Source organism: the organism of the source record quoted next, unplaced genomic scaffold, assembly GCF_019419815.1.
Source record: "Pyrus x bretschneideri cultivar Hongxiangsu unplaced genomic scaffold, Pyrus_bretschneideri_v1 Contig2, whole genome shotgun sequence".
Taxonomy (NCBI): domain Eukaryota; kingdom Viridiplantae; phylum Streptophyta; class Magnoliopsida; order Rosales; family Rosaceae; genus Pyrus; species Pyrus x bretschneideri.
In genome coordinates, this window is record NW_025999501.1 from 10725336 (window position 1) to 10743920 (window position 18585).

The following is an 18585-nucleotide window of genomic DNA, read 5'->3' on the forward strand; positions in this document are numbered from 1 at the left end:
AACGACTTTAAAGTTCTCATGAAACTTTTGACTCGGTTTTTTAAAATATACAAGAGCATTACCAACTCAAGGCCTAGAAAGCCGCAACTCGAACATTACAAACGCACCGCAAACACACTAAATAAAGGACTTCCAAGAAGACACCTATCAATCTTTCATTTGAAAGTTCTCTCCAATAATTTGCATATAGGCAATTTTAAGTAACTCTATCTAGTTATTTTAGTGGCTCTTTAGAGATTATGATGGTAAGAAGTCGACTCAGGCTTTTGGAAAGGCTAGAAAAGGCTGAGCCGACTCCTTACTATCATAATCTTTGCAGTTCGAATTCAAACTGCAGAGAAAATCTCTCTTTCGACCGATCAAATCAGCTCGTATTTGGTCCCAAAAGATTTCTTTAAAACTTGACAGTAAAAAGTCGACTCAACCTTTTGGATAGGATCTTCTTGATCGCTTGTAACTAAAAGTTACAAAGACTGATTGGCCAGAAAAATAAAAAGAAAGGTGACTGGAGATTCCTATGAAATAAAGCAATAGTTGTTGCATGATCGATCTGGGAATGATACCGTCATAAAAATTAAAATAAAAATAAAAGATATACAGAGCTACCACCTATTTTCTGGTTGAATACATTACAAGATGTTTTTCCATACTTCCCGCATTCAGTTCTAGCTGCGGCGAATTTAGCTCTCAAGTTCCGCGGAACTTAAAGCCACTCGCCCAAACGCACTAATAAGAAATGAGAGTGGTATCAAACCAAAGTCAATAGATATGTTTTCCTCTATATTAAACGATATATATCATGCCATCCTTTTTATAGATTACACTACTAGTACTCTCAAGCAGACTAAAAACAGGGTTCACAACCTAAACCCCTCGAAAAAGGACATAGAAAGCAAAATGCAAAAGCAAAAACCTTACTACGAGTTTATAACAAATTATGCCCCCTCCTAGTTGTGAAGTTGGCTCTAGACGGGAGCAGATTTGCAGACAATGTAGCGATAGGCAGCTACTTTTTTCCGGCGGGAGGCAGAGTTGTCAACTGAGAAAACCATCTTGCCTGCTTCACTAGGAGTAAAGGAGCTGTGGATTGCTTCTTCAGAGGGCATCACTTTTCTTGGCTTGTCCACTTGGATAGTGTAGCTGCCTTCTGCACTAGGCACGAACTCTGCAGTGTACTCCAAGTCCCACCCTCCCACTACTATGTCCCATGTGATTGTTGCATCAGCCTAATCAATTTCAACACCAACATACGAAAAATTAACAAACATTAATCGCATTTATACCGCTAATTTATAGAGCTTAAAATGAAGGGTTGTAACAATAATGCAGAAGATTTATGAACCTCAATCCCCTCAATCTGTATGTTCACTTTCTCTCCTCCTTTGACAGTGAACTCGGAAGCCGGTTTGTGGGGGCCGTTTTGCTCATCACTCGGTCGACTCAGGCCTCCGTACTGAACCGGAACATCCTCGGGCCTTATGAACCTGTTTCAGAACAACAAACACCTATTTCTAGTGAGTAGCCACTAATTGTACAGGGTACAGAAGAGAAGAAACTGTTTCAAAACCCCAAACACAAATGGAAAACTGGCGAAGGAATAAAAAACCGGTTCAGAAACAATAACACCTTCGCAGATAAGGGTTCGATGACAAGGGGACTCACTTGTATAGTGTTTCTGCAACATTTCCTTCCTTGGCCATCACAAACTTGCTCTTTGTTCTCTGAGTCAGAAATGGGCTGAACATAGAATACAAAACACTGAAGTACCACGGCACATTGATGAAAATCTGGAAGAAAACCCCCCAATTAGCTCAAAAACTACAGTCCAATCCAAATCGAAAACCCACATCAGAATTACATACATCCCAATAGATCAAACTACAAACACACAAGAAATCAATTAAAATTTTGTTACATCAATTGAGGAAGCAAGTAAAACCCACATCAGAATTACCTCAAAAAATTACATCCCAGTAAATCAAACCAAAACCCCAAAAAAAATTAATTAAAATTTTGAACAATTAAGTTAGCAAGTAAACTTGAGAATTACCTCCAAAATTACAGTCCACTAAGCCAAATAAAAAACCCAGTAGAAAACAATTAAGACATTAATCAAATTACCTTTCTTGCAACCATTTCAGGATAGTTGTCCTGAAACAGAGAGAGGATCTGGTTGGAAGCAACCCTGAGCTCCCTTTTAGGCATGTCCTTCAGATCAGTGACCTGAATTAGCGAATTGATCCCACCTGGCTTAAAGTGCAGGGCATTGATCCCCCTCTCAAGAACCTGCACTCTCCACCTCAGAAACTTCTTCAGCTTCTCATCGTCCCCGAAAATCCTCTCATACATTTCCTTATCTTTAAAAACTCCATAGGCGTTGTAGCAAACAGGGTGCCCCTGTTTGTCGAATCCGTGCATGTACGCCACCACCCCCTCCAGCTCCTTGAACCCCAAGTCCTCCTCCACGACGCCGTCGGTGCCGAACTCCTTCCGCCACGCCAGGCATTTGGTTAGCATGGTGAAAGTGTCGGGGACGTGGAAGTCCCTGGCGCGGAGGAACTTAAGGAGGACGACGTCGGCCTTTTCGTCGTTTCCCAGAAGGGGAATGCCCCACATGGCGGCGGAGGAGGAGTCCGAGGCGGCGAGCTTCTCTTTGAGTTCTTGGAGGGACTTCTTTTCGGAGGATTTGAGGTTGGAGACGAAGTAGGTGTCTTCATGGAAGGAGGGGGTGCGGGGGGACATTAGTGACGTGACGAAGCTTTTCTTGCTGGGTTTTGGGGAGGCTTCCGGGAGGGCTTGCAGAGGGGTTTTCTGGTCCATTTTGGGGTTTTGAGAGATTACCCAGATGAGGAAATGCAGCTGGAGTTAATGGGCTTTTGCTGGGTGTGCTGGGTTTGCGGTACCAGAGGAGGAGGTGTGGTTTCGATTATCTGGGAGCTCAGAGGTTCTTCTGGAGTGTTATTAGATAGAACGAGGGGGTGAGACAGAAGCGGACAAAAGAGAGGTTGAAAAAGACAGGGATTTGAGGAGAGAGAGAGCTAGAGAGAGAAAGACAGAGATTGGAAGAGCGAGAGAGAGAGAGAGATTTGTTGAAGGAGCCGCGGTTTTGGGTTTGAAGTTTTAAAAGCGGCTTGGGAAATAGAGTTGGGGTGTACTTGCAGCAGTGGCAAAAGTTGAACGGTGTGGGTTACACGCGCCGTTGAGCGGGCGGTTTAGGTTTTCGAGGGAACAAAGCCGAGCCGAGGAGGGGGTGAGCCGAGTAAAAAAAGCGTCATAATAATTGAAGGATTTCATCCGGGGGAGGGGGGAAGAGGGCACGGGATCGTTGCGTAGGAAGGTGGGGCCCATCGTGAGGAGTTGGGGCAGTGGGCCTATTTGGTTTTGCTCTTTTTCTTATCAGTCTTCTGTGGGCCCAATCGCGTTCCCACGCCTCAAAGCTGCAAAGCACACTTGTTCGTTCCTTGACAAGGATCAATTTCTCCCTAAAATCATGCTCATCAAGTTAATCATGTCCTTTTACGAAAAGATATTTTCGTATGTTTTGAAAAAAATTTCTTCAATAATTCATAGCTAATTCAAAATTTTCTTCCTAAATCCTAATAATTCAAAACTATTGAATTGCCTAATAAATGAACAATAAATATTAATTTTAAAAATTAAACCATGAAGATTTATTATAAGAAATCAAACAGTAAAAATCCTCCGTGTTGTAACTTTTATTCTTTTTATTTTTGTATAAATATTTTTTATTAAAAATGAAAGCAAAAGAAGAAAGAATGGAGCTTGGTTGCTGAAAAATCAGCAGCAACTCCTGATGCTAGCAAATCATGAGTGGACACGTGTCCAAGTAATTAATTTTTTAATCACAACTTGAACATGTGTTCATTTGTGATTCGCTAGTAGCAAGAGCTGCTGTTGATTTTTTCAGCAACCAAGCTTTCTCCAAGAAGAAATGGCCACTACATGAGTAATTTATTCTGTTAATTTGAATGTTTTAAAATAAATTGTTTTATTTTAAAAGTTAATTAGAGAAAAAAAGTTTTAAAATTAAGAATATTTATTTTTTTGTCTATTCACTTTATATACAGATGATGTCATGCAAAATGTAAGCATGTGAGCTATGTTTTGCAGGTCGCCCTTTTACCACTAGTAAGCCTGAAAATGTGAAAGCAAAGACCACAGACTTTGAAAAGAATTGGGCAATGAGCTTTCGGCCCCACTTTTAAAGAAACACCGAATAATTTGCATAGGATTTGAGAAAACCAAAAATATAACCTAAGAGACAAGGACGTTAATGAGAAATTTTTGGGATCTGATTTTTTATTTTATTTTATTGTTATTAAGAAGACGGAAATAATTCAAAATTGCTACCGTAATTTAGTAGAAAATGAAATTTCAAATATAGGACGTATGAATAAAAATGCAACACCATATACAGTAAAATATTGAATCCTATCATCCTTAGGCATATGGTTGTTTAGCAATAAACCATGGGATTAGGACCCATCCATCATTTTACCAACCCAAGCTCTAAATCATTGAAAATCATGCTCCGTACTTCAAAAGTTAGTCTCAGATGGGATATCCCTATTTGGTAGTGGTGGATTCAAAAAATTTATTTAAATTATTATGTGTTAAGAGTGTGAAACTCGTACTAAGAATTCATAAGGAGTTCAATCATTTTTATTGCCAATTGGTTTCAGGATTAATTATTAATTTCGTCCATAATATCAAAGCAGATTATTCACGTGTTGAGCACAACAATAAAAGTGTTTCAACTTCAGCGATTATCCATGTATTAGACTTAAATAATGCACAATGTTTTTCCCTAGTTGTCATTTGCTACCTATCTTACCTCAACTTATTTAAGACATTTTATCTTGCATTTTGTTTACACAATAGGTAGATTTAAGAGAATATCAAATTAACAAAGATAATTTTCTGTGTAAAATAGTAGAAGTAGAGACAAATGTACCCACTAACTCTTATGTGGATCAGCTAGTTCTTTGAATTGTAGCATTATCTATACAAAATGCATGCTTATAGCAATGCTGATATGAAGTATTAGCCTAAAAACTATGTACCATATGGCACTATCCATATATGTGCTTTTAAAAAACAACCCAGGCCTGCGATTGAAGAAAATTTCAGTGTGTTGTGAACACGACTTATTATACCAAATTTTGTAATATAAGTAGTTAGAAATTATTTTTTCAAATCAACCAATTACATTATTGCTTTTATGTTTTTTTTTATGTGGGAGGGGAATAATTTTTCTTTTAATGTTAGGGAAAGGGTCAGGAAGTTGGGAGGAGAATCATTTTTATTTTAATTTTTAATTTAATTTAATTTTTAAATATTTTAAATCAAATAAATAATTTTATAAATAAGTTTTTTATAATTTATAATTTTTTTTATAGAAATTAGATGGAAATGTCCTTAATTGATTGGAGATAAACACAATGCTCATCATATACTTAATCAATTGAGACGTGTCATTTTACCTAACTCCAGTTAACTTTCACATTAAATATTAGTTTTTCAATTTTGAAAAAAATTAACTAAGATTAAGTTAAATGACACGTGTCAATTGATTAGGTATATGGTGAGCATACATCATACTTTATGATGGTGAGCAAAAAGGAGGTGGATTGTCTGCCCTCCCATTTCCATAATCTCTCCATGCCCTCCTGTTTGTGTGGTCACGGTTAAGCCACGTCAACATTTTATATTCCTATTACTTTTTATTTTATTATTTCTATAAAAAAATTAATATAAAATGTTGACGTGGCTTAATCGTGATCACATATCACAGGAGGGTATGAAGAGAATATGAAAATGGAAGGCAGACAATCCACCTCTGAGCAAAAATGCTCCCAACATTTAAACCTTAAAAAATCTCATCTGGACATATTAAACGTACAGATTTTTTAAGGATAAACTAGAGTTTGTTGACATTATATTAGTTTGAAAACCGTGAAAGCTAATGTTTAATTAAAAAAATGATCAAGGTAAATCATTCTTTTCCACTTTTCCGGGGTTGAGCCAAATCACTTTTGACCTGTGCTACCACCCCACTTGATTAATAACCCCCTTTAATTACCACCTCACTTTTAGGGTTACTTACATTAATGGTCTTGAACTATAGTTCAAGTTGCATTCGAGTCCTCCAACTTAGGTCTTGAGATGCATTTTTATGTTTCTGTCAACTCTGTCTATTTCCCTTTCAAAATTGATCATTTAACGACGTTCAAATTGTCGTTGAACCTAAACTACGAGGGTGTAAAGTAACTCTTTATCCTTATTATTTTTGCTTCGAACTAGTGAGAAATTATAACACATGACCAATAGAATTTATACCGCCACACAGACGATACTTCAACTTGTTCTATTGAGTTACCGAGCCCAACCTGTGACCCAAATTTTTATGGCAGAAGGCCATACACGACCAACCGTAAGTAAGAACTTCTTCTAATTTGTGGAATTAAGCAAAGAAATTGCATTAAAAAACATGACATGACATAACATAACAACAAATAAAGTGATTTGCATGTGAAATGTGGCCACTAGAAGTTCAAACATGCCTTTAATCCAAAAACAAAATATAACAGTCTGCCACACCTGAAAAGAAGATCAGATTAATCACAGGAAATTAAACCACAAATCCGCTCAATCCCACCAAGATTCTATTTTTCTTCCAAACATATCATCATTTTTTAACTCTCTCCAAATTCCAATCCAACATTTGTATATGAGGGGCTACAGCTAGCTAATACAGTACTGCAGAGCGACACGGTGCAGCATTAGACAAAGAAAAAGAAAGAAACAAAAGCAAGTAAAGTAGAAAGCTTCTGAATAAGTGGACACATTTTACCATCTATCTTTCAATTTTGTCAGTTCCTCCCTCATGGGTTTCTCGGAGGAAAGGAAGCCCATTACCACCCAAAGATTCAGATATTTCTGATTTTGCAGATGAGGTTTTGGGTTTACTTGATTAAATGTTAAAAGTAAAGACAAAACCGGAACATGGATCTTTGAAATTTAGTCGGTTCCTGAACTGAAAAGTTGTGAGTACTTCCCATGAATTTATTTCAAATGTAAAGGAATGTCTAATGTATCTTTAACGCTGATAGTTTTGGATAACACCGTTAGTGTGTGTTTGTTGCACCAAATTATCTCAAATTGAACTAGCTGCAATGACTAAGCTGGACTAGTTTAGACTAGACAAAGCTGAACTAACTTAGTGAAATGTTTGATGCAATGTCGGACTAAACTACAGACTAAAATATTTTTAAGACCCATAATATTTTATTATTATTTTTAATTCACTTTCAAATTATAAAAATAACAAAATAACAATTATATTATAAAAATATCTTCTGCCATTACATTTTTTTTTTGTTGTGCTTCTGCCATTGCTTTTTGGAAGATAACTGATACCCTTACTAAAACCCCTTCCTTTCTCTCTCACAACTTTGTAGAGACACACCTCCCCCTCTTCACTTCCTCTTTCTCCCTTTTAGTACAGAAAGTATTGGTGTTCATCCCAGTCGTCGTCGACAAAAGTTTATCCTCTCACAGCCAAGCAAAATGAACAAATCATACAATCAATAGAGCCCATGGCGCGATTTGGATTTTGGAGGTGCTGCAATGACTGATGTGTGGCTGATGGAGCGACTGGGTTTCATAGGCACAACGATTTTGTAAATTTTTTTTTTTCTGTTTTTTGTTTTGAATTATGGGGTTGGATGTTTTGGGTTTTTTGATGTGCGAGGTAGTGAGGAAGAAGTAAATGAGAGCGGCGAAGTAGGGAGAGACGACGCGCGGAGCAACTAAGAAGAGAAAGTTGCAGAGGAAGCCGTGATTTACAAGGACGCGGCGGTGGTCCTAGGATGGTTCGGCGAGGTTGTCGAGCAGGGTGAGGAGTCGAGCGGGACAATGCGAGAGAAAAGAAGGGTCTTAGCAATCCGCTGGTATTTGGGGGGGGGGGTCTCACTAAGACTATTTAGCGAGCCCCGTAGTCGAGGCGAGTGAGGTTTAATCCCACTAAAGCTAGTCCCTTCCTCTAACATAATTAAATTCAACGGTTAACAGTCCAAATTTAAATCCAATGACTAAAATAATTTTAAAAAATTTCTATAATGTGTTTATTGTGACAGCTCGTCCCGAATTATTCGTACGGTAAGTGTGAAATGACGATTTTGCCCTTGGAGGGTATTTGTCATTTTGGGTCTCGTCCGTACAAATGGAGAGAGAGAGAGAGTGTGTGTGTTCGAGACAGAGAAGGTACATGGGGGAAAAAGATGAGGATGAGATTGTGTGGTCCAGATGCAACCAGCCAAACAACTCGTCCTGAATTATTCGTACTGTAGGTGTGAAATGATGATTTTGCCCTTGGAGGGTATTTGTCATTTTGGGTGGTTGTTGTGTTGTTTGGCTAGTTGCATCTGGACCACACACTCTCATCCTTATCTTCTTCCCCCTTGTACCTTCTCTGTCTCGAACACTCTATCTCTTTCTCTCTCTCTCTCTCTCTCTTCTTCTCCATTTGTACGGACGAGACCCAAAACCCTTGCAAACGTTGCAGATCGAGGTGGAAAATTATACCTTTGTGTTCGTGAGGACCATACGAGTTCAACCATATCAATTTCAAGTAAGGAATCATTCGATTTCATTTTCTGGGAAAAACCACAAGTATATAAGTATTTACAGAAAACCAAAAGCCCACTCACTGATATGTGGAAGGGTCGTAACCCCCTTGTCTTGAGTGACTGCGCTCGTCCTCAGGATAGGTCTCACCTATATGCGAAACAACTATAAAAATGTCAATTTAAAGCACATAACCAAAACTAGGTAATAACTTCTCATACAATGCTCAAATGGGGTGTTTGGATATACCAACGTGATCTACTCAACCTCACGAACATCCCCATATTTTTAAAATAATTTTTCGAGGCTCCACACGCCTGCGAGGGCACAGCCATGTGCCAGGCACACTGACGGCGTTAGTTAACGCCGTCAGAAATATTCCGTTAAAACTGACTGACGGCGCCAGCATATTCCGTCCAAAACTGAAGGAATATACCATCTTCTTCTCCAGCGAATCGCTGGTCACCGGAAAAACTTAAAACCTTTGTTTCTCACTCGTTTCTTCACCAATTTCTATGAAATTTACACCAATGGAAAGCTGGAGATGAGTAGAACAACGTTATACCTGTTTGAAACCTCAAAGATCACAGGATCTCACCGGAAAAATTCGAGAAAAATCGGCCAAACTTACAACTCACAATCCCAACGTCCAATTCCACTCAACGAACCACCCCGAGCTTCCTAAGGACCTCACTAAGCTTCCTATAAGCTTCAAATTCCCTGAAAAACAACATTTCACGTGTGCATGAACAGTGACCAAATCGGAGATTCCTGGTTCAACGTGAAATCGAAGGATTCCTTACCTGAAATTAGGATGGTTGAACTCGTATGGTCCTCACGAACACAAAGGTATAATTTTCCACCTCTATCTGTAACGTTTGCAAGGGTTTTGGGTCTCATCCGTACAAATGGAGAAAAAGAGAGAGAGTGTGTGTGTGTGTTCGAGACAGAGAAGGTACATGGTGGAAGGAGATGAGGATGAGAGTGTGTGGTCCAGATGCAACCAGCCAAACAACACAACAACCACCCAAATTGACAAATACCCTCCAAGGGCAAAATCGTCATTTCACACCTACAATACGATTAATTCGGGACGGGCTGTCACAATAAACACATTAAAGAATTTGTTTAAATTATTTTAGTCATTGGATTTAAATTTGGACAGTTAACCGTTAAATTTAATTATGTTAGGTCTTAGTGGTTGGATTCAATGAATATATATATATATATATATATATATATATATAAACACACATATATGGTGAGCAAGCCCATTGACTTAGGGGGAATTCTGATCTCAATTTGTCCAAAAAATGAGTTTTGGTTTAAAACTCATATTTGGCCTAAAGTTTGAAGCAAGTTGGGATAAGAGTAGGTCTTAGAATCAAAACTAAAATGCTTAAAAAGGTAAATGAGATATGAGAGTTCACCTTCAACACATTCTCTATTAATTTTTATCTGTTAATCTTATTTAATTCATTTGATCTGATAACCGTAAATTAAAAAAATGTGCTTAAATAATACCACCCAAAACACTCACATTGCGACAAATTGAATAATAAATAATCTCGAATTTTGAATGGATCAATACTCTAATTGGGCCAAATTGTTTTTTATTTTTATTTTAATATTTGTGGTGAACCATTGAACTAAAACTTGCTATAAAAGTAATAGGGTTTGTGCAGAGTTGCAGGGAATCTCAAACCAAGGAGGTTTCTTTTTGGTGAAATATTTTTTGGGGGGGGTAGCGTTTTTTACACCAACTGGGGCATGCTCGATTTGCCGTGGATACATGCATACTCTTGTAGCATTGGCATTAATTATTAAAAAAAGTAATGTTCTTTTCAATTTATAAGTTTCAATAATGGAGGTCTATAAACTGTTGATGTCAGCCGTCTGAACCCTAGCTTTCATCCATCTTCAAACACACCCAAACCCAAACCTATATGCTCTGTTTCCACAAAAAGCATGTTTTATCGTCGATTGTATATAATTATGTATTTATATTTTAAATGATCAATTATATGATAGAAGAGATGAAATATAATTACATATAATTAATGACACTAAAAAACCTTTTATATAACCTGTAAGTTTTCTTAGCCATCGAAAGAGTGGATTGAATTGACAAAACCACCAACTGATCACTTTTTTAAAAAAGAAAAAAATCTTTGAATATACTTCACATGTATCAACTATCACAGTTAAACAATAGGCGAGACAGACTTAGCCTGTCATTGCTCTTTGAATTATGTTTGTAGAAACATAGTGCATATATAGTTATATACGAATGGAAGATTGCTTTTTTCTTTTGGGTAAGTTATAGTACCAAATGATAAAGTTGGACATTATAATGGGACCATGGGGGTTTAATAGTCAAGGCTTGGTGGACAGAATTTCAAACTCTTTTCGTACCCAATGCTAAATTTGGAGAGTTCTTGGCCTCTTTCTGTATGAAACCGTTGCTGAAAATTGGTCCACTTACATTTACAATTTCTTGACTCTGTTCAATACCATGGATGTCACAACTATTAAATTTAATTTTCATAACTCTTCGATCTGTTATTTTTATTCTCAATTATATATTTACACACCATTCAATGTTACGCGTTATTGAAGAAAAATGTTTTCCTATGTCATACTTCTTTCATAGTTTTTGTCGTGAAGTTTACTTTGATTTATGCATTCCAATTATCAACCACACAAAAAATTCCCAAATGAAAAAAGGATTGCGAAAGATATAATAGCAACTCTGAACTGTAATTTCTGTATGAATAGTAATTTTTACACGCTGTTTTTTATGCACCAATTTTGTTTTGTCTTACTGAATCATCTTCTACTTATTCAGTCCAACTACTACAAAAATAAAAAAGTATGCGGATGTATAAGAAATAAAAATGAGTCAGACCACAAAAAGTTTGCGCGATCAGTGTGTTGCTTTATTTGGTAAATAAAAATGTAAAGATGGACTGGACCTTAAAAAAATTCAGTGACTGACTGATTGGACCGATTGAGTGGATTGACATAGATGTAACCCTGCCACTCTCCCAGACTCTTTGTCTCACATAACCATTGGATTTTGATTTGACCAAACTTCACAACCAGAAACTGAACAAATACAGGCACCCAGTAAGAAAATAATGGATAAAGTCAAGAAAAGAAAGCAAAGGAATGCATACGGACACTCATGGCCAATGCATATTTGATTGTCGGATTTGATTTAACGGTTCTCGGTCACACACTTTAGGCCTTTGAATCAAATTTAACGGTTAAATATTTGTCAATATTGAGTGTTTGTAGGTATTTGTAAAAAATCGGAGAAAAAGTTGTAAATGAGCAAACACTTTTTTACACAATCTGAGGGCAGGTTAGGCCAGATGATCAAGATAGTGTGCCTTCTCTCCTACGTGAAGTATAAAATATCGCCTTTGAAGAGAAAAAAAAAAAAAATCAAGAAAGGTATGATCCAAAAGATACAAGCTTGGTTTTAACAGGGCCTATAAGGAATATTTGTGATTCCAGCCCAGGTGAGAAACATTGGACTGGGCCCAAGAAGTATATCGATGATCCATGTTGGAGTATATGAGTCCAGGACCCACCCAAACATAGAGAAAATACTACATTTGGTATTTGCCCAGGCAACAACAATGCGAATTAATCTTCGATGAGATGGAAAACATATAGCACAAGATGAAACTGCATTTTTATGTTGGTTTTCCACAACAGGTAAAAGTGGAAAATAAGAAATGCGAGAGTCGATTTCTTATCATGAGTATTTAGAGTGAATGATACTCTTGAAAAATTGGATGAAATGATGGAAATACAAATCTCAATTGTTTGGAGATTTTATCGATTATTTTGTCAATAATTAATATTGTTGTCAATATATGATCGATGTGTGTGTGTGTTTTTTAATTTATTATTATTAACAAAATTATTACAATAATTTAAAAAATATGAAAGTTTTGAAATAAATTCTTTGTTTTATTTATTTATTTATTATTATTTTTTTTTGAAGAATCAAAATGTGTAAAATCCTCATTTAGGTTAATTTCCCTAACTTCTAACTTAAAAGAGCATTACCCAACGCCTACGACGGTGATGGAGACTAAGTAGAGACTCACAACTTAGTAGTATCCACTGTCATCATAGATAATGTAAAGTTACATGAAACTTGAATTTGGCTACTTTAAGAGAATGACTTATACGACACGAGTAAACTGACACGTGACATCTTGCTAATGAGTTAAAGATATGTAAGCAAAAACTTATATTGATTTCATTAATAAATAACACCACTATAACGGTGTACGCGTACAATGTAAAAATTTCTCATACTTTAGACGCACAACTTTCAATATTTTATTTTATTATAATAGTTATGTATCAAAGTACAAAGTCAGAATATCATTCCAACTTTCCCTTTTCTTTTCTTTTCTTTTTTGGCCAATAGTTTCTCCAACTATGGCCTAGTCGGAATGGTTCCCGTGGTCATAATCAGATTCCACTTCAACTCACGGTTTCATTGCTTCGAAATAGGGAGCACCTGTGAATGAGAGTTTTGGTTATGAGCAATGAATGGAATGGATGAAATGACTATCTTAACCTCACTCGTGAGGTTCATGGATAGATTATTTACAAAGGAATGACGGAAAACTTTAATTGTGAACATAAATCCTAATAGATGTCACCACATGAGTTTAAATCTAATTTTATTTACCACACAGACTATCTTCCCAATACTTTATAACTACGAAAACCATTTATGGCCTACATCAAAGTACAAACTCAGAATTTCATCCCGTTGTCCCTTTCTTTTTCTTTTTCGGTCAATAGCTTTCCCTTTTATTTTCTTTTCCTTGTTTCACAAAATTTTAATGCTCACCATCAGACTTTTGGCCCCACATGGATACATGTGAATGTTATTCCTCCTCAATTTAAATTTAATAATGTTATTCCTCTATTTAAATTTAATACATTTACATAACCATTTAGAGAAGTGCATGATAATTTTTCTAAGTAGCACCTCTCAACACATATTGTAAAGGATTAGTACAACGCACGTGATTAGTAGCGCACTGAATCTCCACTTGATTGAAAAATGTCTCAAGTTTGACTCACATGAATAAGAAAACAATATTAAGCATAGGAAGTTTGATCCGTTATAAAAATATTTTGAAAAATCTTACTAAATTGAACAATTTACTATTTAAATTAATGAACTGGTCATACTCACAATTTATCGATTAAATACTGAATAATGATATGTTAACCATTCAAATTTGTAATTTATTTTTTTTCAGTTAATTTAGCAAGTGTTTTTGTAAATATTTTAATTTTCCAAAGAAAAGAAAATAAGTGGACATTCACTTGCCAATCTCTCTTGCATACTTTTTTATTTTAGTTTTTATTATTAAATTAAATATTTTAACATAATTGACGAACATAATTAAATAAATTATGACAAGTGGTCTAGTTAAATGTGATAGAATTTCAAGTCAAGTTTGCTCTCTTGTCTTGGATTCGAGACATGAAACTAACAAAAGCAAAAATGGTTATTTGGTTGAAAACTTTGGGAGCACGTGTACCATTAATTTGACCGTGATGAGAAGGAGACTGAAATGTCGTTCGTCTTCCAAACCCTAATGAAATTTAATTCTGCCCTTTAGAATGTGGGATGCCTCATACTTTGGCAAAAAAAAAAAAAAAAAAAAGAGGTGTGCTATCGACACATCTCTTTTTACTTCCTACACAGCTTTTTAATATAATCGTCGAATCAACTGAATTAAAGAAATCAAAGAACATACATTAATAAGAGATGTATAAAAAGTAAAAATAAGTGCGAATAAAAAATAAATAAAAAAAGAGTCAAACGCGCCCAAAAAAAGGTCCAAACATAATTAAAGTGTGTTTTTCACAAAGAAAAAATGTTTCACATACCCAATTCGTGAGTTTCCAAATTTGGGTTATAAAGCTCGCCTCCCGCTAAGAGCATCCCCAGCGTGGGGTTTAGCTCGGGGGACGGGCTCCAAAACGGAGGCCCGAGTGAAGGTGGACCAGCTCCAGCGTTGGGAAGCCGGGGGGAAGGGGAAGGCCCGAGGGCCAGGCCCGTGAGGAATTGACAGGCCTTGAGCCCGGGGTGGGAGTGACGCCATGCTGACGCCAGGGTGGCGTCAGCCTATTATTTAATTTTTTTTGTGTCAGGCGCGTGCACCCCACCCGCGCGTGGGGGCGCGTCCTGACACTTTAATCAGAAAAAAAAAAAGTTTTGTCTGTTACCGTTGGGAAGCCACGTGGCTTCCCACGGTACGTTAGATCCTAACGGTCACTTAATGTGGACCGTTAGATCTCAACGGTAAAAAATTTTAAAACTGTCAGATTTAATATCCACCGTTCGATCTGAGATCAACGGTGGATATTAAAATGCTTTATAAATTAAAAAATAAATGAAAAAATAGTTTAAAAAATCTGAAAAGTTACCGTTGTGACACGTGGCACAATCTGGAGCGTTGGAATTCAAATTTTTTTATATCCAACGGCAGAGATTAATTAATTGAATAAAAATTCAAAAAAAAATGTAAAAAATTCAAAAAAATTCAAAAAAAAATGTAAAAAATTCAAAAAAATTCAAAAAAAAATGTAAAAAATTCAAAAAAATTCAAAAAAAAATCTGAAAGAAATTGTAAAAAAAAATGTTTTTACTTTTCTATAAATACCTTCTCATTATCATCTACCTTCACAACAATTTCATATTTTCTCAACCACTTTCAATCACATTCCTTTCTTTGTCTCAAAGTTTGAATCCATTTTTTTTCAACAAAATGACCACTGGTGCAGGTACGAATTGGTCGCTTATTGAAGATGTTGCGTTGTGTACTAGCTGGGTTGAAGTTACTCATAGTTCGCTTACGGGTAATGAGATGCAGTTGCGAGAAATGTGGAGTCTTATTCATACCAATTATCTTGAGAAAATTGGTGGGAAAAGAACCAAAGAATCGATGTCCAGTCGTTGGAAATTACTTAGCCAATCGTTTAGTACGTGGAGAGACGCTTTGGCACAAGCTAGTAATAATATTCGAAGTGGGGAAAATTACTCGGATATGGTAACAAGATATTATTATTTATTGTTTGTATTCTTTATTTGTTACGTACAAAATTTATTTATTTATTGTTACTTATTTGTTACATTATAATTATGTTGTTTGTTACATTATAATTATGTTATTGTTACTTATTTGTTACATTTATTTGTTACATTATAATTATGTTGTTTGTATTATTTATTTGTTACTTATTTTCATTAAAATTAATGTATATATATATATATTTGTTAATTATTTTCATTATTTACTAAACTTGAAGCCTTCTTATTTGCTTTGTTACTTATTTTCATTATCTTTGTTACTTATATATATATATATATATATATATATATATATATATATTTGCTAGTTACTTATTTTCATTATAATTATTTATTTGTATTATTTATTTGTTACTTATTTTTATTGTGTAGGAACTTCAAGCACAAGCTTGGTATGCTGCCAAAACCAAAGGCAAAAATAAATCATTCAACCGGTGGGAATGTTGGAATATTGTCAAAGATTGTCCTAAATTTAGAGTTGTGCCAGTTGGTCCAGAAGTGCACATGAACAGCACCCCTCTAAACTCTACACCCGATCATGTTCATGAAGATGATGCAGAAGAAGTGCCCGAAACGCCCCTCCCTGAACAAGCGTCGGGTTCGACCCGTTTTCCAATTAGGCCTCAAGGTAAGAAGGCTACAAAGAGAAAAGGGAGTGCTTCCAAGAACGATTATGCAAAGTTCATGGAAGAACTTACTCGCCAAGGTGAATTGACTTTGGCGAGGGAACTGGCGAAAGATGAGGCTGATAAGGCTGATAAGGCATCAAAAGCAGCAGCTGTTGAGAGAGAATTTTATGCTAATGAGAGAGAAAGAGAGCTACTTAGGCAAGAAAGGGAACATGTTAGAGAAGAAAGACGAGCTCAACAAGATCGTGAGATTATGAACATGTCTTTAGAAGGGAAGTCTCCAAATTCTAAATTTTTTTGGAAGTCAGAGAAAGCGGACGTGGTGCGAAGGAGGCGTGCAAGAGAAACAATAGCAAGCCAATGTGGTTCTAGCACCGCAAGAGAAGATCATCCTAGCAGCACAAATTGGTTAAGTGATGATGAATAGAGTACTTTTTGTAATCGGAGCCCATAATTTTCCAATCACTTTGGGTTGTAATTTATTATTTATTGTTTGTATTATTTATGTTGTTTCCATGTTCATGAATATTTATTCAAATTAATTTGGTAAGTTATTTATATTAAGAATTAATTTGGTAAGTTATTTAATTTGGTAAGTTATTTATGTTGTTAAAAGTCCATTAAACATAAACATAAACATACTAAGAATTACATAAACATAAACATAAACAAAATTACATAAACATAAACATAAACATACTAAGAATTACATAAACATAAACATAAAAAAATTACATAAAAAAATTACATAAACATAAACATAAAAAAATTACATAAACATAAACATAAACATATACTAAGAATTACATAAACATAAACATAAAAAAATTACATAAACATACCAAATAATAAAACACACCAAATAAAATAACATAAACATACCAAATTCAAAATAACACACTAAAATGAACTTAATTATCCTCAGCTTGTTTCAATGCCCACTGGTGCTCTATCAAGTCAATTTGTCGGGCATTGTGCATGTCTGGCATTTGAAATGCAGTATATCGTTGAATGAGCCTTTCATTGTAACGTCCATCCCTTTGTAATGGCTCGTGTTGCACGGGGTCATCGGTGGCGTCATGAGCACAATATATACGTGTTCTTGAATTGTTCATCGGGTCTGGCTCATATTCATCAACAGCTTCATAATCGTACTCATCTTCCACAATCATGTTGTGAAGAATGATGCACGTCATCATGATGGATCGAAGCGACTCTACATCAAACAATCTGGCCGCACCCCTGACGATCGCCCAGCGAGCTTGGAGGATACCAAAACAACGCTCCACATCCTTCCTGCACCCCTCTTGACAGCTTGCAAAGTGTTTTTCCTTCGCACTCCGCGGACGTGGCACTGTTTTGACAAATGTTGACCAGCGCGGGTAGATGCCGTCAGCTAGGTAGTATGGCCCGTCGTACATACGTCCGTTGACCTCATATGTAACTTTTGGTGCCTTTCCTTGCAGGACATCGTTGAACACTGGGGATTGGGCAAGGACGTTGATGTCATTTTGAGCTCCCGGGACCCCGAAAAAGGCGTGCCAAATCCATGTATCAAAAGATGCCACCGCCTCCAGAATGATACTTTTTGCCCCTTTTCTGTCCCCGTAAGCGCCTTGCCATGCACTTGGACAGTTTTTCCACGTCCAGTGCATATAATCAATGCTTCCAATCATCCCAGGAAAGCCACGCATCTCCGCCTTCTTCAACAGCCGCTCCAAGTCCATGTGTGTGGGTTTGCGGAGGTACTCAGCGGTGTAGATAGATTCGATTGCTCCGCAAAACCTCATCAGGGACTCAAGAATGGTTGATTGCCCCATCCTCGTTATCTCATCCACTTGGTCTGCAGATGCTCCATATGCAAGCATCCGCAAGGCAGCAGTAATTTTTTGCTCCGGCAGTAGACCCATAGCACCAAAAGCATCTTTTTTTTGCACAAAATAAGAATCATGGTTGCAAACAGCAATCATGATTTTGTTGAACAAATGTCGTTCCATTCTAAAACGACGTCTAAAGTACGTATCAGGGAATGCACTATTAGAAACAAAATAATCATCCAAGAGTTCCATACCTCGTCGTTGCCTGCTTCTATCAATGTTTCCGGAACGCCTGGGCCTGCAGATCTGAGCCGCAGCTTGGATGACTCGACGGGAATGTGAGGCT

The 18585-nt window shown here is 36.5% G+C and overlaps 2 protein-coding genes across 2 annotated transcripts; both read right to left on the minus strand.

Annotated features, from left to right (window-relative positions):
• Positions 1-755: 755 nt before the first annotated feature.
• On the minus strand, positions 756-2862 carry LOC125476941 (patellin-6-like). The gene is made up of 4 exons (XM_048583632.1): positions 2122-2862; positions 1663-1787; positions 1343-1484; positions 756-1226 (listed from the first exon to the last, which is right to left on the minus strand). Exons 1-4 carry the CDS (start codon positions 2818-2820, stop codon positions 966-968), a joined length of 1227 nt encoding a protein of 408 aa, XP_048439589.1. The 5' UTR covers positions 2821-2862; the 3' UTR covers positions 756-965.
• Positions 2863-17582: 14720 nt separating this feature from the next.
• LOC125476693 (protein ALP1-like) lies at positions 17583-18431 on the minus strand (the record flags this gene model as incomplete). The annotated part of the gene is made up of 1 exon (XM_048583046.1): positions 17583-18431. A coding segment is annotated over one exon (849 nt), but the record flags the coding sequence as incomplete, so codon positions are not given.
• Positions 18432-18585: the final 154 nt, after the last annotated feature.